The sequence below is a fragment of the Ascaphus truei genome, chromosome 1 (assembly GCF_040206685.1).
Source record: "Ascaphus truei isolate aAscTru1 chromosome 1, aAscTru1.hap1, whole genome shotgun sequence".
In the NCBI taxonomy this organism is placed as follows: domain Eukaryota; kingdom Metazoa; phylum Chordata; class Amphibia; order Anura; family Ascaphidae; genus Ascaphus; species Ascaphus truei.
Window position 1 is genome coordinate 105,548,942 of NC_134483.1, and position 22,303 is coordinate 105,571,244.

The 22,303-nt window shown below is 42.8% G+C and overlaps 1 protein-coding gene across 5 annotated transcripts in view; it reads left to right on the forward strand.

Annotated features, from left to right (window-relative positions):
- The window catches only part of ADGRV1 (adhesion G protein-coupled receptor V1), a 527,599-nt gene that overhangs the window by 110,033 nt on the left and 395,263 nt on the right, over window positions 1-22,303 (forward strand). For all 5 annotated transcript variants that reach the window (XM_075593091.1, XM_075593079.1, XM_075593082.1 and 2 more), the window contains 5 exons: window positions 575-745; window positions 13,754-13,934; window positions 15,467-15,669; window positions 15,788-15,917; window positions 18,124-18,207. In XM_075593091.1, the coding sequence (XP_075449206.1) occupies window positions 575-745; window positions 13,754-13,934; window positions 15,467-15,669; window positions 15,788-15,917; window positions 18,124-18,207 (769 nt within the window). The remainder of the gene's footprint in view (window positions 1-574; window positions 746-13,753; window positions 13,935-15,466; window positions 15,670-15,787; window positions 15,918-18,123; window positions 18,208-22,303) is intronic.

The following is a 22,303-nucleotide window of genomic DNA, read 5'->3' on the forward strand; positions in this document are numbered from 1 at the left end:
AAAATGTTTGAACAATAAAAGGGGGAATTTTAAGTAGAAAATGCTAATGTGTGTGTAGTTTATCACTGCTTAAAGCATCAATCTAGGTTTATTTATTTTTTATTATTATTGGATCGAAGCAGGGGGTCTTCAAAGCTGAACTGTGTTAATTTCAGCTCCGGGGTACCCCTGCATCCAGAGATACTTACCTTCGCAGGACTGCCGGTATCTCTGCAGGCAGGGAACTTGTGTGCCTAACATAAAGGCAGCATTTACATGTTCCACGTCACAGGGGTGGATTAAGTCCCTCGGGGGCCCCTTGGCACCAAGATGTTGTGGGCCCTTTCTCGCAATTTAAAAAAAAAAAAAAGCCTGAAAATGTTCTATTACATCTAAATAAAGTATTCAAAAGAAATAAATTTTCTTTAGATTTACTACAGCTCAGCGCTTTTCAGTCCCAAACCCTTTCCATATCTGCACTTCACCTTTTCTCACCTACACTGCTCCCATCAGTGGTATAACACCAATTAGTAAATATGGACGTAAATCTGTTCTCCTTTTACTCCTCCACAAGTACCTGACATTTTTCTCCCAGTCTGCAGAGGAAGGCTCTACCATATCTTGTGTTGTGGAACGTACAAGAGGAGCACTGGACACTGTACATCTTTTCTACACTATCACTCAGACTGACTCTTACAGCACTAATGATTCTGATTTTACTAGCAACCATGGAAATATCACGTTTCTTCCTTTGCAGAGATCAAAGGTAAATATCTGTTTTTTTTTCAATCTTGAAAAGAGGGTCATTTAGTTCGCCCCTCCCCACTGTCCAAGTAAGCAGGTTTTCTTTTCATGCTGGTTGCGACAGGTTCAATGCCAGGACCATCCTTCCCCTAATTATAGAGGTAAATAAGGATTTTAATCAGTTAGTGTTAGGACCTGCGATATTATGGTCATGCCTTGAAAGTGGCTCGCAGGCTTATATGCTTTGGCCAAGGGGTTAACTAAATGACCCTTTTTTCAAGAGATATATAGGTATTTCACTGTGTATTTTTGTCACATTGGATGTTGCTCTGGACGTCTTTGTTTCTTGATATATATATCGTACGATCGAGGAATTCCTTTCGGGTCCACAGAGAGAGTTTGGAGCGGCAGCAGCGTCAACATCTACATCCATTTGCTGAGATTACAACCCCTTGCAGACGGAGGAGAACTATGACAGTGTGACGTTGGCTTGGTGCATGGGCTGGTCCCATAAAATGCTTTTAACTTATTGAGAAAGTGTGAGTTGGCAATTGTCGTTACTTGGCGAATTAAACCTTTTATCACTAATTTTATACAAGGATCGGGCGCTTTTTCTTTTCTTTTTTTCTAACCCCTTCCCCCCTACGGCAGATTTGGTCGTTGTTACCAGGTGTAGTGCTGATCACCTGTAGGCTCTCAGGATTCGGAGCTTCCACTGATGGTATTGGGGATAACAGGACAGGCTTTGGGATATTATCTTCTTTCTCTTTGGTGCACCGCCTCCATCCTCCATGGTCTATCATAGATAAGTACTGCCCCTACAGGAAAACTCCTCCCCTCCCCCTGAATAATGGCATCCTCAGGCAGGAGTAAAACTGTCTTTATTCTCTTACCGCACACAGCTCTTCATCTTTGTCCCTGGAGCAGACCCCAGTAGCTTGAGACCCCAACAGTCTCTCCTTAGCCCTCCATCAGGGCCGCCAACAGGAGGGGGGGAGGCAGAGGGCACTGGCGTCCCAGGCCCCGTGAATCAGGGAAGCCCGGCCATGCCCGTTAAAGTAAAAAAAAAAAAAGTTTTTTTTTTTAAAATGGCGACGATTTTTCTGCGTGCATGCGCAGGGCAAGCAGGGTATTTGTCCTGCTGCCTATGGGCCTTCCCGCTGCCTGTGGGCCTGCTCATCCCCCGCTCCCACCCCTCGGCTCCCAACGTGGGATGTAGGGGATGTGCCATGGGATTCCCCTGCGCGCGCGCCAACCTAACTTCCCCCACGCGTGTCAACCAGGGGCCCCACAGCATAGGGGGGCCCCACGCACCCTGGAGTGCCCAACATAGTGTTGCCAGGTGTCCGGCGAGCGTTAAGTGCTGAGAGGGCGGAGGCAGAGAGAGGGAGGGCCTGGACGGTGGCTGGGCAGAGCAAGGAGGACTGGTGTGCTGTCCCTGATTGGAGGAGAGGACAGCCAACCAGAGGACAGCAGGGGCGGAGCCCACACTCCGGTGGGCCAGAGACATGTTCTGTGCTGTCTGTGTCCTGCAGGAGATAGGTAAAGTACAATGTGGGGGGAGGTGAGGGTATATTTAATATGTATTGGGTGGTATGAGTATATTTAATAAATATGGGGGTGGTGGGGGTATATTTTATATGTATGTGTGTGGTGGGGGTATATTTAATATGCATTAGGGTGGTAGGAGTATATTTAATATATATGGGGGTGGTGGGGGTATATTTTATATGTATGGCGGTGGTGGGGGTATATTTTATATGTATGGCGGTGGTGGGGGTATATTTTATATGTATGGCAGTGGTGGGGGTATATTTTATATGTATGGCGGTGGTGGGGGTATATTAAATATGTATTGGGGTGGTAGGAGTATATTTAATATAAATGGGGGTGGTGGGGGTATATTTTATATGTATGGGGGTGGTGGGGTATATTTATATGTTTTGGGGTGGTGGGAGTATATGGGGTGGTGGGGGCATATTTTTATATGTATGCGGGTGGTGGGGGTATATTTAATATATATGGGGGTGGTGGGGATATATTTAATATATATGGGGGTGGTTGGAGTATATTTATATATATATGGGGCTTGTGTGGGTATATTTTATATGAATTAGGGAGGTGGGGGTATATTTTATATGAATTGGGGAGGTGGGGGGATATTTGGATACGTGGGGGGATATTTTATATGTATTGGAGAGGTGGGGGGATATTTTATATGTATTGGAGAGGTGGGGGGATATTTAATATATATGAGGGTGGTGGTGGTATATTTAATATATATGAGGGTGGTAGGGGGGTATATTTTGTATGTATTGGGGAGGTGGGGCTATATTTTATATGTATTCGGGAGCGTGCTATTTTTTTTTAATATGATTTGGGGGCGTTGTAACTTTTACCATTGTGTCCAGTATTTTTGGACAAGCCATCTGGCAACCCTACCCAGCAATGCAAAAAATGTAAAATCTCCATTCTAAATCTAGCTTGGAGGGCTCGCTCTCCCACCGCCGCGACGCCCGACACCCCAGCTCGCTCTCCCCCCGCCCGGCACCCCGGCTCCGCTCACTCTCCCCCACCTGGAAGTGGAACCCCGGCTCCACTCGCTCTCCGCCCGCCATGCACCCCGGCTTGCGTCACAATCCGCTTGCAGCCTAGCAGTGCAGCACTTCCGGTGCCTGCTGCTGCTAGTGAGCGCGTGGGAGGCTGGGAGCGACTGTCTGCATAGGTTATAAGTATATACCAGTGAATGTCTTTATTGTGATATTTCTTCAGATAAAAAAAGTGGTACAGGTTGAGTTTTTTCACTGTACTGCAGTTATAGCTTGCAAAGTGATGTTTCTCTTGTGAGGTATTGTAAAAGTTATATAAAAGATTGTTTTATGAATAACACTGTAACAGTAAGATGTAAGAATAAATTGTAAACTAGATATTCAGGGGATATTAACTATTCGTTAACAAATCGTTAATTTACATTTTTATTCATGTTAGTGGTTATGTAGGCAGGGCCCCGTGCACTGCTTTGCCCTGAGGCCTCTAATGTTGTTAAGATGGCCCTGGCGCCAACCTAACTTCCCCCGCGCGCGTACCCCAACCCAACTTCCCCTACGCGCGCCTCCTGCCCCCGGCAACAGCTGCGGGTTTAGCCCGCCAGTCTCGCCCACCCACCCACTGTCATTCACCCACCCACCAACCCATTGTCATTCGCCCAGCCACCAACCCACTGTCATTCGCCCAACTGTCATTCGCCCACCCACCCACTGTCATTTGCCCACCCACCCACCCACTGTCATTCGCCCACCCACCCACCCACCCACCCACTGTCATTCGCCCAAACTGTCATTCGCCTACCCACCCACTGTCATTCACCCACCCACCCACTGTCATTCGCCCACCCACCCACTGCCATTCACCCACCCACCCACTGTCATTCAACCGTCATTCACCCAAACCGTCATTCACCCACCAATCATCATTCACCTACCCACCCACCGTCATTCACCCACCCACCGTTATTCACCCACCCACTCACCCAGACAGGCAGTCATATGTGTTTTGCTGAAAATGCAAAAATAAACAGGTTGCATTGTAATGTTTTTTTCTGTATCACAATAAGAAAACAGTAAAGTAAAAGTTGCGCGCTAAAAGATATTTTTTCGTGGCAGGTGCGCTATGGGTTCGGGGGGGGGGGGGGGGGTGCGCTATGGGTTCTGGGGGGGTGCGCCATGGGTTCGGGGGGTGCGCTATGGGTTCGGGGGGGGGTGCGCTATGAGTTCGGGGGGGTGCACTATGTGTTCGGGAGCGGGGGTGCGCTATGGGTTCGGGGGGGGGGACTGCTCCTTTCATTTGTCCCAGACTCCATGATTTCTGTTGGCGGCCCTGGCTCCCCTACACCCTTATAGGATAAGGGGTAACACATGAACCAGATCCCTGACACAACACAAGAGAACATAACTCTTCCCCCTAAGGGGAGAGCACACAGAACACCCTACTCCCCCTGAGGGGAGAGGACAGAACCTGATAGAGAACACTACATTTAGGCTGCAACCCCTTTTTATTACCAGGGAGGGTCCCAGGTCATAGCCCCGGTAGTTGGGCAGTACCTCGGCCGTGGGCCCACCCCCCTCTAACTACTAGGGAGTTACTTACTGCAGCAAGAGCAAGGGATTAACCCTAACACTGCCTGCGCTGGTACCAGGACATATGTTAGGCAGATTAATTTAGTAGCCAAGGGATAGATGGCTACATATATATATATATATATATATTACAACAAGACAAACTGCCTGCAACAGACTAAGCAAATAATGAGTACTTAAATGAGTAATATAATAACCACTAACGGGGCTAGGGACTAGAAGTAATGTAACAATGGAAAGAAAAAGAAAAGTGTCCCAACTCAGCACTCAAGTATACTCAGAACAAATATCAAAGAAAATTATGATTTAACAGCACAAATAATCAAACATAAAATACAAAAAATATTTAAACAAACTCTGACATCCTTCTGTGATAGAATATGTATCAGACAGGGGAAATCCCCTATGAAGTTACTGATGGACCCCTAATACCCAAGGCAAGGGAAAAAAGCCTATAAGCACAAAATATATGAAGAACAAGGGGTTAACAATAACCCCTTGAACCTACAAGGCCGGCCTCACCCCTAGTAAATATAAAGCCACACAGCAAGCATAGATAACACATGCACCAAATTGCCTAATACATGCTGATGTCAAATACATCTATATATATATTTTTGAAAATCTTGGATGTGAGTGTCTGGAGACCATTTGATTGGTCCGTCGGTCTGCCCGCCCTCCCACGGCTCTCATTGGAAGGTGTGTCTGCCCCCCCCGGTGTCCCGCCCCCCTCCCACCTGTGTCCCACCCCCCCCACTGCTCTCATTGGCCCCCCAGAGCACGCTCTCTCCTGCTCTCTCCTCCCACAGGCCGCTCCCTTCCCCGGCTCTCACCTCCCACAGGCCGCTCCCTTCCCCCAGCTCTCACCCTTCCCGGGCTCTCACCCTTCCCCGGCTCTCACCTCCCCCAGGCTCTCACCCTTCCCCGGCTCTCACCCTTCCCTGGCTCTCACCTCCCCCCGGCTCTCACCTTCCCTGGCTCTCACCTCCCCCCGGCTCTCACCTCCCCCTGGCTCTCACCTCCCCCCGGCTCTGACCTCCCACAGGCCACTCCCTTCCCCCGGCTCTCACCCTCCCCCCGGCTCTCACCCTCCCCCCGACTCTCACACTTCCCCAGCTCTCACCCTTCCCCGGCGCTCTCCCTCACACACACCATTCCCACTCCAAATCCCCCCCCCACACAGAGCACGCTTTCTGCGGTTCTCACCGCTCTCCCAGCTCCCCATCCCCGAGAGCGCTCCTCAGGCTCTCTCCGCCTCTCCCGTGAAGGGCATGTTCAATGGCGGGGCACAGCACCTCCTCACCGGAGTGTCTCAGCCTCGCTGGGGGTCACGGATACCGCTGAGGAGCCCGAGGTGGAGGAGGAGGGCGGCCGGTACATGGAGGAAGAGGAGGAGCACGGCCGGGTGCAAGGTGAGGAAACGCAGGGGAATGGGTTCTTTCATGTGTCCCTGACTCCCCCCCTGCCCTTTGCCCCCCCATGCCCTTTGCACCCTCCCCTCCCTGCCCTTTGCCCCCCCTCCCTGCCCTTTGCCCCCCACCCTTCCCTTTGCCCCCCTCCCTGCCCTTTACCCCCCTCCCTGCCCTTTGCCCTCCCTGCTCTTTGCCCCCCCTGCCTGCTCTTTGCCCCCCTGCTCTTTCCCCCCCCTCCCTGCTCTTTACCCCCCCCTCCCTGCTCTTTACCCCCCTCCCTGCTATTTGCCCCCCCTCCCTGCTCTTTGCCCCCCCTCCCTGCTCTTTGCCCCCCTCCCTGCTCTTTGCCCCCCTGCTTTTTGCCCCCCCTCTCTTTGCCCCCCCTCTCTTTGCCCCCCCTCCCTGCTCTTTGCCCCCCCTCCCTACTCTTTGCCCCCCCTCCCTGCTCTTTGCCCCCCCTCCCTGCTCTTTGTCCCCCCTCCCTGCTCTTTGCCCCACCCCTCCCTGCTCTTTGCCCCCCATTCCTGCCCCCCCGGCTCTTTGCCCCTCCCCTGCTCTTTGACCACAGGCTTACGGACCCCAACTACGTGTACCTCTCCAACCCACAGACCCCGGCAAGTATTGGATTAACCCTTTCTACATACCCAGACCCAGCAACGCTACAAAACACCTTCTGGGCTCGCCCCCGCTACTGTGGGTGTGTGGCACAGTCCTTCCCACCTCAGTGCCGGGGTCAGGTCTTGTTTGTGGGCTCGCGCAAGCGTTACACATTGGCAATCTTGAAAGGGAATTAGAGCTCACTGAGCAGGCCCTTGCTTCGACTAGTGGTGCAGATGGTGGCGCTGTTAGTGAGGAGCAGGTAGGTAGCTGGGTGACAATTAGAAGGGGAGGCAGGGGCAATAGGGAGAGGCAGGTCGTTTCTGAGTTAACACATCCCAATAGATTTGCCATGTTGAGTGAAGATATTGGGAATGTTGGGGCAGAAATGGCAAGGCTGGGGGAGACTAATTCCTCTAGCAGCCAGGGGAATAGTTCCTCCAGCACAGTGGGGACTCAGGATGCTCAGATACAAAGAAAGATTGTGGTTGTAGGGGACTCCATTATTAGGAATGTAGATAGGGCAATCTGTTGCTGGGACAACATGAACCGAACAGTTTGTTGTCTCCCGGGTGCTCAGGTTCGGCACATTGCGGATCGGGTAGACAGATTGTTGGGGGGGGGGCTGGGATTGACCCGGCGGTCTTGGTACATGTTGGCACCAATGACAAAGTTAGAGAAAGATGGAGGGTCCTAAAAAATGATTACAGGGATCTGGGCCAAAAGCTTAAGGCAAGGACCTCCAAGGTAGTATTTTCTGAAATACTACCAGTGCCATGCACTACCGCATGCATGGCTAAGAAAGTGGTGCAGGAAGGAGGGGTTTTGGTTTTTAGAGCACTGGGACTCCTTTTCTGAGAGGTGCCATCTATATTCTAGGGACGGTTTGCACCTCAATGAAGAGGGATTTTCTGTGCTAGGGGGGAGAATGCTAAAATGGTTGCAGGAGATTTTAAACTAGGATGGAGGGGGAGAGGAATGAAACAGATAATGAACTAAAAGGAATAAATGAGAATATAAGGTGGTATGGAGGTAGAATGGGGGCAAGTGCAAGTTTGACAAGCAGTTAGATACCCATAGTAAATAGAGATAATACTAGAAAACTTCTAAAGACTAAACCAAGTGGGAGCAGAAAGGAAGGAGCAGATAAGATAATAGTACATGCTGAAAAAAAACTTAAATGCATGCTTGCTAATGGAAGAAGCCTGACAGATAAAATGGGGGAGCTTGAATTAATAGCTACAAGGGAGCAGTATGATATCATAGGCATTACTGAAACATGGTGGGATGAAACTCATGACTGGGCAGTTAATTTAGAAGGTTATTCTCTTTTTCGGAAGGATCGAACAAATAGAAGGGTCTAATACAAATATAGTATGTCTATATGTTAAACCGGTTCTAAAACCTATTATAAGGGATGATGTCTATGAAGGGAATGATGAAAATGTAGAGACCTTGTGAATAGAAATTAGCAGTGGAGGTAAAAGTATAAAGAAAATGTTTGTGGGAATATTCTATAAACCACCAAAAATCTGTGAGATTAAGGAAGCTAAAATACTTTTGCAAATGGAGAAGGCATCAAAACTGGGTCATGTTTGCATAATGGGGGATTTTAATTATCCAGACATAGACTGGGGCAATGAGATTAGCGTTACAACAAAAGGAAACAGGTTTTTGGGGGTGCTTAAAGATAATTATATGACCCAAATTATTGAGGAACCAACCAAGAGAGGGGCAGTTCTGGATTTGGTCATATCAAACAATGTAGAAGTAATAACAAATATTCAAGTCCTGGAACATTTGGGTAACAGTGATCATAACATGGTCTCATTTGAAATAAATTATCAAAAAACAGATTACTTGGGTTCAACAAAGACTTTAAACTTTAGAAAGGCAGATTTTAATAAACTGAGGTCTAACCTAGTAGTAATACAATGGGATGATGTTTTTGCAGGGAAAAATGTAGAAGATAAATGGGCAGTCTTTAAAACATTGTTAGAAAAGCACACTCATCAGTGTATACCCTTGTGTAATAAGTATAAAAGAAATAAGTCAAAACCAATGTGGCTAAATAAACAGGTAGGGGAGGAAATGGACAAGAAGAGGAAGGTGTTTAGATTCTTTAAGTCAGAAGGGACAGAGACATCATATCAGAATTATAAGGAATGTAACAAAAATTGCAAAAGGGCAATTAAATTAGCAAAAATGGATAATGAAAAAAGGATTACAATAGAAAGTAAGGTCAACCCTAAAAAGTTCTTTAAGTACCTTAATAACAAAAAAATGAGAAAAGAAAATATACTGTCGCGGCCGAGTTTATTCGAGCATTTGTCCGGTCTCGGCCGCGACAGTAACCTGGCGCGCGCTGGGATGTCCCGGGCGCGCGCCGAAGCCTCGGAGGAGAGGCCCGCCGATCGGGGCTTCCCCCTCTCCTCTCCGGGTCCGCCGGGTCCCCCGGAACCCCCTGCCGCCGTCCTCCACATCGCGGGACACCAGGGCTCCCTCGGGGAGCCCTGGACGCGCGTGCAGGGGGCGCAGGCACCCGATGACGCGTGACCGCGCATCGGTGACGCGCGGCACGCCGAGGGGATGCCACTAGCAAGCCGGGAAATCTCCCGGCTTGCGGAACTGGCCGCACTCTAATAAAGTGTGCCGCCAGTGTAGGACCCTTTCAGTGTGAGATGGGTAGGCAGATTATTGGAGATAAGGAAAAAGCTGAGGTATTAAACAAATTCTTTGCCTCTGTGTTTACCAGGGAAGAATCAAGTTCAATAGATGCACCACAGGAGTAAGCCACAACCTCCATATTAATGAACAATTGTTGAACTAAGGAAGAAGTTCATAAGCGACTTGAAAAAATTAAAGTAAATAAGGTACCTGGCCCCGATGGCATACATCCAAGAGTTCTCAAGGAGTTAAGCTCAGTAATAGCAAAACCATTATATTTAATATTCAAGGACTCCATTTCCACAGCCTCAGTACCACAAGATTGGCGTAAAGCAGATGTGGTGCCTATATTTAAAAAGGGAGCTAGATCACAACCGGGAAATTACAGACCTGTGAGCCTGACTTCAATAGTAGGGAAACTACTTGAAGGTTTAATACGGGATAATATTCAGGAATACCTAATGGAAAACAAAATTATTAGTAATAGTCAGCATGGATTTATGAAGGATAGATCTTGCCAAACTAACCTTATTTGTTTCTTTGAGGAGGTAAGTAGGAATTTAGACCAGGGTAATGCAGTTGATGTGGTCTACTTAGATTTTGCAAAGGCTTTTGATACGGTTTCACACAAGAGGTTGGTGTACAAAATAAAGAAAATTGGACTCAGTAATAATATATGCACCTGGATTGAAAACTGGTTAAAGGACAGACAACAGAGGGTTGTCATAAATGGAACTTTTTCAGGTTTGGCTAAAGTCGTGAGTGGAGTACCTCAGGGATCGGTACTGGGACCCCTGCTTTTTAACTTGTTTATTAATGACCTTGAGGTTGGGATCGAGAGCAAAGTCTCCATCTTTGCTGATGATACTAAATTGTGTAAGGTAATAGAATCAGAGCAGGATGTCATTTCTCTTCAGAAGGACTTGGAGAGACTGGAAACGTGGGCAGGTAAATGGCAAATGAGGTTTAATACAGATGAATGTATGGTTATGCATTTGGGATGCAAGAATAAAAAGGCGACTTACAAATTAAATGGAGATATATTGGGGGAATCCTTGATGGAGAAGGATTTAGGAGTGCTTGTAGACAGCAGGCTTAGCAATAGTGTCCAATGTCATGCAGTAGCTGCAAAGGCAAACAAGATCTTATCTTGCATCAAACGGGTAATGGATGGAAGGGAAGTAAACATAATTATGCCCCTTTACAAAGCATTAGTAAGACCACACCTTGAATATGGAGTACAATTTTGGGCACCAATCCTAAGAAAAGACATTATGGAACTAGAGAGAGTGCAGAGAAGAGCCACCAAATTAATAAAGGGGATGGACATTCTAACTTATGAGGAGAGGCTAGCTACACTGGCGACACACTTTATTCGAGCTCGGCTAGTCCCACGAATTCGGGTATACCCGGGTGTATTGAGGTTTGTGACTGTTTTCTGCCCGAGTGCATTGAGGTATTTTCCAAGCAGGGATTGAAGCATTTTATTCCCGCTGGCTGCAATACTGCACAGTATATATATATATACTGCATTACAATTCATGAATTTATGCCATCTGGTAGACACACGAAGCATTGCAGCCTATTAAATCCTAATCATTATCATTTAACAGATCAGCCGCCCGTCAGCCAGGCATGAACCCAGGCTGGGAAGGCAAATGCAACGGGGCTTGTCAGAGGTGAGGAGCGGCGCATTCCAGGTATCTGCCAGGTACATACTGGGTATTTGCTCGAATAAAGTGTGTCGGTGCAGTAAATTAGATTTATTTACATTAGAAAGGAGGCGTCTAAGAGGGTGTATGATAACTATATACAAATATATTCAGGGACAATACAAGGAGTTTTCAAAAGAACTATTCATCCCACGGGCAGTACAAAGGACTCGGGGCCATCCCTTAAGGTTGGAGGAAAGGAAATTTCACCAGCAACAAAGGAAAGGGTTCTTTACAGTAAGGGCAGTTAAAATGTGGAATTCATTACCCATGGAGACTGTGATGGCAGATACAATAGATTTGTTCAAAAAAAGGTTGGACATCTGTTTAGATGGGAAAGGTATACAGGGATATACTAAATAAGTATACATGGGAAGGATGTTGATCCAGGGATTAATCCGGATGCCAATTCTTGAAGTCAGGAAGGAATTAATTTTTCCCCTTAATGGTTTTTTTGTTTGCCTTCCTCTGGATCAATAAGTAAGTATAGATATAGGATAAAGTATCTGTTGTCTAAATTTAGCATAGGTTGAACTTGATGGACGTACGTCTTTTTTCAACCTCATCTACTATGTAATTATGTAACTATGTCTCATGGACTATGGTAACTGATGTGAACTATTAACCATTGTTGATCCCACACTAACAGTCTCTTTTTGGACTTAAGGCAGTGTTCACGTCCATGCGGTGTGTGGGCGCATCTGTGTGGAAGCAGGAGGGGGCGCGCGTTGCGTGAGAATTCTGTTAAACTGATTTCTCAGCGAGACAGACAGGTCACGTCAGCGGTTCACCCAATGAGGGCTAGCCAGCTCTGTGACGTCACTAGGAACACCCCCAGGAACGCCCAACACGGCGCGTCTAGCATGGCCAGGGAAAGCACCCGCCTTCCCTCAGCCTCCACGCACCTCCGCACGGGAGAAGGCACCATGGCCCCAACCTTAGACAGGTCTGCAACCCCAGGGGCGTGTTGACTTCACGGTTGTGGCGTCCACGAGCGGAACGGTGTTCGGTGAATGTTAGAGCTCAGGACCTACGGAGTATACGGTCGTATCTTTGGGAACTTTCCCAACTTTATTATGATCACATCTAACCACTCTAAGTGATCTCTATAGACGTTTTGGTGCATATAGTGGCTTTTTGCCTTCTATCAGATGCAGCTACGGTTTTAACATGTCACTATATGCCACTGAAACTTTCATTGTACCAGCATAGATAACTGTGATATTCACTTTGTGCTTTCAGAGGTATATTGAGGTATTTGCCCAGCTACATTGGTGATTCATTCTACTGATCCCTGTGAATTATTTGGCAATTATAGTGTCTTATTTCCCATTACCACGTGTATCTTATGTATCTACACACTGGTAAATGCTACTGACATTTGTATCATATTGGCACAGATACTCTTGCCGTTTACGGTTTGCTTTCTGTGCTATATGACCTATAGGCCCTGCGTTTGATATATTTAAAATGGTTCTGTTATAGGGATGTGGATTTACCCACAAACATTTATATTTTTATATATGTGTGGTCTAAGATTGTGACACCCTTCTACCACTTTACATCCACTACCCGTTCCTCACCTGGGGACTTATTTTATTCCAATTTTATTTTCACATATTTGCTACACTTTTTTTTGTTTCGGCATTGCTATATTGAATATCTTGTTACTCTTGTACTATAGGTATTGTACGGGTTTGACAGTGGGATTCTCCCCTATGGATATTATATCCTAATAATTATAACTGTTTTCTTAACCATGAGTGTAAACTAAAGGGCCTGCTGTGACCTTCTCTTCTGTGCTTCTATTGTATAAGTATATCCCTTTGCACCTGGTTCCATCTTTCTGGTATATGGACTTGAGCGATATTTTACCACCAGTGTCTGCAACCATTTATTAAATGTAGATTTATTAAATCTACATATGTGTGCAACATACCCGACTAGAACCCTCTCTATCCACCTTTAAGACCCACCTTAAGACACATTTGCTTAAAGAAGCATATGAATAGCACTGTGGATAATCCTGGACACATGACAGTACATAAAGCTTGCCCCCCTGCAGACGCACTTACTAGAATTCCCTCCTACTGTCTCTATACATTCTCCTACCTACCAATTAGATTGTACGCTCCTCAGAGCAGGGACTCCTCTTCCTTAATGTTACTCTTATGTCTGAAGCACTTATTCCCATGACCTGTTATTTATATTATTTATATGATTACAACATGTATTACTACTGTGAAGCGCTATGTATATTTATGGCGCTATATAAATAAAGACATACAATACAACATTTAAAAAAAATATGTGTACATGCCTTAATGCACAGAGTGGGTAGATTTTACTTTCTATTTTTTGGTGAAAAGGAATTGCCCATTCGCCATTAAAAATTTAGTTCACTTCAATTTTTAATGTTTCAATTTTAAGAAAACATAATTATGCAATGCTACGGCTCTATTTGTGAGGCTATAGGTCAGAATGTAATTAGTACTCTTTGTTGCAGGTCTTAAATCTGAAGGTTCTAGATGACGATATTCCTGAGCTTGCAGAACATTTCCTAGTAACTTTGGTATCTGCTGTTTCTGCTGATGGGTTCATTGGATCCACTCCAACCAGTGGAGCAAGCATAGATCCAGATAAGAAAGCTACAGATATCACAATCAAAGCCAGTGATCATCCATATGGTAATTACAGTTAGGGCAACCACAATACTTCATTTCATGATGGACAACTCTTCCATGATTTGCTGCAAAATGTATCCTTTTCTTGCTTTCTCCCTAAAAAAAAAATCCCTCAATAGAAGTTAATGTAAGATCTTAATAGAAGTCAATGTTTGTTCTCCCAAATATCCATGTAAGCAGTTTTCATATGTTCCATATGTGTAAGAAAAACATACAGTACATGTAGGGCACACAACAAGCAAAAAAAATAGAACTATATCAAAATGTATTAGAACTACTGTGGATACCATGAAATCCAACCTTTCTGTTCTGGATTTTTTTTTATCAGGGATATAATACCAATTGCATAAAACAAAGAATTTATACCCTCATAATACGGCACCAATAACTGCCACCCCTCATACCTGTGCTGTCGAGGGCTTGCGCATGAAAGGGATCACAGCGTACAATATATTGACATGTAGAGCGGTACACCAGTATTATTCTAATCAAGGGAACCCTCACCTAAAGAAAACAATCTGAAGTAAACAACAAGCAAATGTGCGGGACAAACCACAGCCCACAAGAGGCAGTCCTGTCAAAGAAATAAATATTAAAAACAAAATATATAAAACCTAAATCCAATTCATTAAGGGGTTAACTAGAGTTTCTATGGGGCAAATCAGTAAACTCTGGTGTCCTGGAATAAATAATTAACTAACATACACGGGGGGCACGTCGCTACACCAAACAGACAACCATTGAATATGAACTACCTGGTGCAAGGGGGAAATACAATATAAACACACAAATAACCAACAAGGATTATATAAAGCCCCCTACAATTGCACTCTGGATAGGTGACATTGTAAGGATAATGTCATCTCGTAGGAGGCCACTAAATAACCTATTCCCTACATAGGGTTAAACCGCAAAGGTCACACTCAAATGAAAATAAAAAAACTTTAATAGACAATATAAACAACGAGACACCATAAAAATGCACAAGCCTGATGAAGGACACTGAGAGGTTTGAAAGCTTGCAACATACCAACTACTCGTTGGTCCAATAAAAGGTATCATACCACCTACTCCCTCTCCCTCCTTTGTTACTACATGGAAAAAGAACTAACACGACGACCCACCCTTCTTTGCCTACCATGGGGTGATATCTTTTTGGAGGCAACTGTTTTTTGTTCACATTTTGCATACATTTCTTCTTTCGTTACTGTACTGTATATCTGTTATTGCTGACGTTTTCCTTTTTACTTGCCATACGTGTAAGCAAACGTTCAGTTGGCGAAAGATCTTTTGGAACTGCTGGAAAATGGTTCAAATAGAAATGTTCTACTCTAGTAGTCACTGTTTTAGAAATATATATAATTTACCTTGACGCCTTCCAAAACCCTGGTCCTTTTTCAATATAACTTACTTTAACCCTGCCAAATATCTAATTTAAAAATATCATTAGGAAATAGAATCGTCAGTGTTTAAATGTGAAGTTATAAAAAGGCAGCATGAAAAAAATACATATATAGACTTTTTACATTTTCCAGGCCTGCTGCAGTTTTCTGTGGGTATTCCACCAAAGCCAGGAGATAAGATGATTGCTCCTGCAATGTCTGTTCCCACTGTAACAGTGAAAGAGGAAATAGGACAACTGAAGCTACTACTGGTCCGTGCCCAAGGACTTCTTGGACGAGTAAGAGTTGAATACAGGACAGTCTCACTAACAGCATTCAGTCCTCAGGACTATAAGGTGACTGCTTCAAAATGCAGAGATATTGGCAACTGTTTTACCTTATTTCTATCTCGATAATAAATTACCTCTCAATTCAAAACATATCATTTTTTTTATTATTTTTTTTTTTTTTTAGCAATCTGCAGATTCATTGGAGTTTCAACCTGGGGAACGATACAAGTACATTATTGTTAACATCACTGATAATTCACTACCTGAACTGGCGAAATCTTTTAGAGTTGAACTGCTGAACTCAGATGGGGGAGGTAAGGACAAAAAAAGGTTTTTGATGACAGAAAAGACACGTACTGTACACAGTAAATGATAAAACCTAATTGTCTGAATTTTCATTTATATTTACTTATATAATAATACAAAATGTATTTACTTATTATGATTTAAACTTTTTATTTTCCACATGACGAGAATAAATTACCTTAGTTGTCATAATCAGTAAATGGGGACATAAACAAAATGTATGTTTTTATCTGCCACTCTTTTACTGGGTCTGTCAGCTTTAATCTAGCAGTATTTTGATCTAGTCTGTATTAAGTATTGAAAGACAATTATGGGTATGAAGAAAGTTTTACAAAATTGCTATTATCGTTTTTTCTTTTTATGTGAGTTACCACATGCGTGGGAAGTAAATATTTAGACGTATTTTTTTTATTACAAATTAAAGATTGAAAACAAAAAAACGTTAGCCATTAAGAATCACAGTCACAGCACTGCTAAGTGTTAATTTCTGGAGTGACATCCCGTATGAAAGAAGGGCTGAAATAAAAAATGAATAGTGAAAATGATTTCAGGCTGAGCAATAATGAATGCAAAAGTTGTATAATGTATATTATTGCTACCGAGGGGTTATTCATTAAACTGCGAAAGTGCTGATTGGGGCACTTAAGTATGGAAACTTTAAGTGACTTCAGTTAAAGTTTCTGTGCTATAATGTGCAGATCAGAACTAGCATAGTTCAATGAATAACCCTGAAAGAATGTAAGCAGAGGAGCGAAATGAGTATTGGGCACCCCATGACACTTTCATTTTTATTTTCGAATTTTGCAAAACTTGACATGTGTGAATAGTTAGCTATATATGCTATCCTATATGCTATATTATCTGCATAGTATCAACATCTAATGTGCTCATGGATCAGAAAAGGGACATATTTCAAACCAAACTCTTTATACCGTACAATGGGATAAGTGCTTTTTTTGCATGCTGGATATTTTCACTACAATGTCTTACCTTACTATTTAGCTCAGTTTTCTTTTTCAAGTCACCCATGTCTATGTTGGTATGTGCTCATGATGGGCTTTTTTTCCATACCTCACTTTTGATATGTCCAAAGAACCACAAGGCCCTCCTGAAGTTATCCTCATCAAGAGGAAGATAAAGCATGAAGCTTTGTTTGTGACTTAATCACCAGAACCACAAAGAACCTCAAATCCAACGTGTTGATACTTATTATATACCTGGAAATGTAAAGCTCCATGTTGGACTTTGTGACTTTTAGATTTAAAATGGCATTGTGTAAGGCCCCAGGTGCAGGTCCACAAATCTCCGTTATGTTAACCCAACTTAACTTCACATTACGCCTTAATGCGTATCTTCAAAGGACAACAACATAACGCTAAGTCATGTTTTTTCCCATAAACAAATTCCGTTAACTACAATGGTTGTTAGTGATATTGAGTTGCAAAAGAGGAGTTTACCCTTGCATAGCGCAGCAAAGACAGATACTTTACTTTGCATATTCAAATCAGCTTTTTTTCCCCAGGCATCAAGCATGTTCACACTAATCTCTCCATGATTTGTATAGAAAAGTAGTTTGGGAGGTATATCATTAACTCTGATGATACGTGTTAACCTCAGGGAAAATAACATCCGTTACTGTTTTCGGTAATGTCACGTTATGAGCCACGATTTAACAGCGCTTTCTGGATCTAGCCCTAAGTTTTGCGCCGGGCATTTTAACCCTTATTTGACAGGAACCTGTATATCAAAACATCGCTTCATCATCTGTATTTCTCTCTTCTCTAAGTTCCATCTTCTCCTAAAACTGCCTTGTTGCTCTCTAGGGTTCCCACAAAATCTCAATTTCTCTTACAGTAACCTATGTTATTTGATAACCTATGTTATCAGCTAGGAGCAATACGTTATTGTTATGTTGAGCTTGAGTATTGACATGTTAAATCTCTTTAATGTTGAATCATAAAATCCCACGAAACCCTAAACATTATGATAGGGTTTTTTTAAACTACAAGTATTAAAAATTGTAGCGTATAGTAAAGACAATGAGTGATACATTATTTTCCCAAATCCTTCCTGTCAAGATTTAGTGAATCAAGCAAACATTCTAAAACTACTGTCTGTTAACTGGAAGTTACTGTGTGTCATCTGCTAATAGTGATGTCTCCTCTCAGTTTTATATATGTGTATATGTGTATTTCTGTGTGTCTCTTCCTGAAGTCGCTGAACTCTTTAGGAATGATGGCAGTGGTAGTGGTGATGATGATGACATGGAATTGTACCTTCCAGCTGTCCATCAACGGGGTAAGCACCTTAGCCTATTCTTTACCTTTTTTTTTTAATCATTTCCAGCATCTGTGGTTTCAGTAATAAACAGTGTAGCATAAGCACATACAATATTTTCTATTATATTTCTATTTTCTATATTATTTCTATTTTCACACACAGAGGAAATTAGTCAAGAGCTAATTAGTTATGGGTAATCAAGCTAAAACATTAGGCACGAGATAATGAAAATAAAAATATTTCACTAGTACAAAATTACTTGTACTCATGTTTCTCTTAAGGTTTGCTCCAGAGCAAGAGTGAAAGAGTTAGAATGAATAAAGTCCTAAGACTGAAGTTGAAATGTATCACCTGAAATCATTTAATATTGATGTTATCACGGAGAAAGAGCCAGTGAAGACAGGGTGAAGTGGCTGCAAACAGGGCTGTAAGGAAGTGTTTTCAAATATGCAAATAAATGTCTAAAAGAGCATTTTCACCAAGAAAAATTCAATTTTCACCAAGAAAAATGAAAATTTCAATTTCAAAAAATTTCAATAAGCTCCAAAAGTGATTTTCACTGGGCCATTTGTTACAATACATGTATCTCAAATTGACCTGTGAAACAGCATACACCGCTGTTTTTCTAATTATCAAGAACAGCAAAATCAATTGATTATGTATTACAGTATGTGTGCAGAGCCCCAGGCACTATATCATATAAATAAAAATATACTATTGCTGTACAGTAGTACAGCCTATATATTTTTAAATACACTAAGAGCTCTGTGTGTATGTATAACTATAGAATTCTAGCATACTCGATTTAATGAAAACGTAAATGCAATTTTATTAGCAGGCGAGATCGATGTTTCAGTTCCCCATTGGGACCTTTATCAACGGAGACCGAAACGTTGTAGTCACCTGATCATTAAGTCAAGTGAGCTGGGATCCTGTTCCTCTTGTTCATTACTTCTCCTGGGTACCTCACTGCTTTTGGGGTGCGGGCATTAGGTATATATATATATATATATATATATATATATATATATATATATATATATATATATATACTTACAGTAAAGATGGGCTATATCACTGGTGTTTTGGGTCTAAACATTTTGTGTTTTTGATTTGCAAAATATTATGGAAATCTCAAAGCAAATAGAATTTTTTTATTTACTTTTGAGCAATTTTTTTTTTAAATTAAGCCTTTGTACATAAAATTGGAAATTTTCTATTTGCAAACTCAAAAGTTGCCCAGTTTAAAAAGAAAAATGAAATAGAAATCCCCAAAAATTCTAACATTTAGGCGTCAATTTACTAGTTTTCTGTCAGCGAACCGAAAGGTTTGCCCGGCTTATTTTATAAATAAGAGAATTAAGCTTTCTCACATATTATCTTTCAATTCACTTGGATTAAAAAATGAGTTCTGAAGTTCAACTCAGTCACCACCTCAATGAACATTGAAATTCTCAAAGTTCATTTTTTAAACCCGAACAAGCCATACTTACATTACACTATAATACTTATTAACCTTTTTGAAGTATGAAAATCACTGTAAAATGTTCCCTATTACCAAACATCTTTCAGGGGACCCCTACTCAGTTATATAGAACTAGAACTACAAGAAAAAGACAGTCACTTTAAATAACAATGGCAAAATCACATAATTCACAATAAAGTTGCTTTCTCACAACAAAAACACAGTTCCTGTGTGTTTAACACTATATCTGTACTTAAGGGAAATGAATCTCGGCATTCACAAGCCAAGTCATATTTACCTGTATTTTTTTTTTTAGATATCTTACATCTGTTGATATTGTTTACTGCTTTTTTGTTTAGATACAGCTGAACCCCGTTATAAAGCAGTTCTCGGGGTCCACAGAATGAGACCGCGTTATAAAATTTAATCGCGCGAGGACTTATTGGCATCTGCAGGATCTTGATGGGGAAGGATTATCCAGCTAGTTTATAACATATCTTACAGTGCTACTGGTCAAATACCACACTGTAAGAAACATGTGCAGAGCTACAACTAGGGAGACGGATTAGGGGAAATTAAACAATGGCTTTATTCAACCCGCCACTTTAAACAACACATTCGTAAAGAAATATACAAATAAACAAAATATCCTATCCCTCTGTACGGGCTAACTCACTTTCCTCCCTCCCTGCAGGGCTGGGAGGATAAGCCTTTTTCCAACCTACAACCCCCAAACTTCCAAGAGGTACCTGTAAGTAAGGGCCCTTTGTGGCAGTCCGAGTCTGGTTGGTGTCTATTGAGGGGCCAGCCTCTGGCGGGTTCCGGGTTCCTCTGTGCCCAGGAACATAGATCTGGTTCCTGGTGTCTTGATATACCTGTAGTACAGCATTGTGCTCAATACACCATCTCCTTAGGCAGCACGGTTGTTACTGTGCTCAGGAGTCTCTCTCCTGCAGTTTCCAGCAGGAGGCTTTCCTATAGGTCTGATTAGCCACGTGGAGACTGATTAATTGTCTTTATTTGCAATTAACCAGCTACCTGCTAGATTACAGAGGAAGATATGGATTGGCACGAGACTGCAGCGTCCAAGAAAAGCACCCTCAGCTCACCAGATATCAATGAATAAAAACATTTATTAAACTACATAAAAATGAAAAAAAGACAAACTACAAAGAAACACAACCTGCTAGATTACTCAGACTACAAGAGGCTTTATATTGAAGCCTCATTTAGACAGGGTTAAGTCCCTGTTACACACACGCATTCTATAGTTTTCATATTCTGATAAATAGAGTCCGAGTAGTATCTATCTTTATATATATATATAATCCTAAAGATGTCTGCAGATCCCTCTGTGATAGGCTGAGGAGCCTGTCACTTACCCAAGAACTGCCAGTGAGGCTGTAGATCCCTCCCCCTCTCTGAATGGAAAGGAGAGCAGTGCGCGGAGGGAGTGCAAAGAGAGGGGAGGAGAGACAACAAGGTGAATAAGAAGAGGAAACAGAGACAGCAAGGAGAGGAGGAGGCAGATGAGTAGGAGAGGAGGCAGTGTAGTGTGCATAGAGAGGAGCATACACAGTAAGGCAGGGAGTGCAAAGAGAAGGGAGGGGAGAGTGCAAAGAGGAGCAGGGCATGATGGAGGAGCGCGTAAGGTGGGGACGAGGGGACAAGATACAACAGGACATTACAGGGAGGGGTGAAAACAAAGAGTAATGTTTAATTAATAACCTTTCAGATCCCCTAGATCGGCGTTTGTTACGCCGGGTACAGCTCTGTAGTTATATCATAATTCTACAGTGCAGCATTCACAGTTTCAGTGGAGATAAGTGTCATCATTATTTTCTGCTGTTTTGCTGTCCTGACTCCTTTTCTCCCTCATTTATTCCTAGAATTTCTTCATCTATATTAGGGGGATACAGAAACATTGTTATCAAGTAAATCAAGAGATTCTAATAATCATAATGTTAACTTCAAGTTTTGCCAGTGTGTCGGATTCTTTGCTTCAGATTTGCACTCATGTTGACAATTATTGGGACTTCATATTTATATATTACAAGTGTAAAGGCTTTTTGCAATAATGTCATAATTGACAGATGTACTGTAGCATAGCTGATTTGAAACTTTCATGCAGTTTGGATCAAATAGTTGCATTTTCCTATACCTGCGTTTATACTAGTTACAAAAGTACAGTATGTCAATTCTTGCGTAACTTCTGTTTCGGACTGAATAGGGACTCCGCACACAATTTGCATAGCTGTGAGGGCTTATGGAGTCCCTGTTGAGAATGATAGTTTAGTTAGCATTGCTAAAATCCTACAGTTAGGCTATTTTAATTTCGGAAACTGTTATTCGCAGTAGAGACTCCTTAATTCTCTATTCCCAAATGGACGTTCAGAAAGGATTTTCATTACATCACTTTCACTGCAAGTAAAAAAAAATTGTAACGCTCTGGCCTGCTGTTGCAGTAAATGCACTACTGCATACCATTGGTTGAAATAACAGGTGCTAGATCTGTATATCAACGTTGGTGTCTAATTGGTATAATTTTCTTCCTCTTTACATCTACTAATTCCACCAGATTTGAGGTGCTGTTAACATGTGTGCTTAAAAGATCAGCATCAGATGTGAGAAACCCAAACAGATTTCATA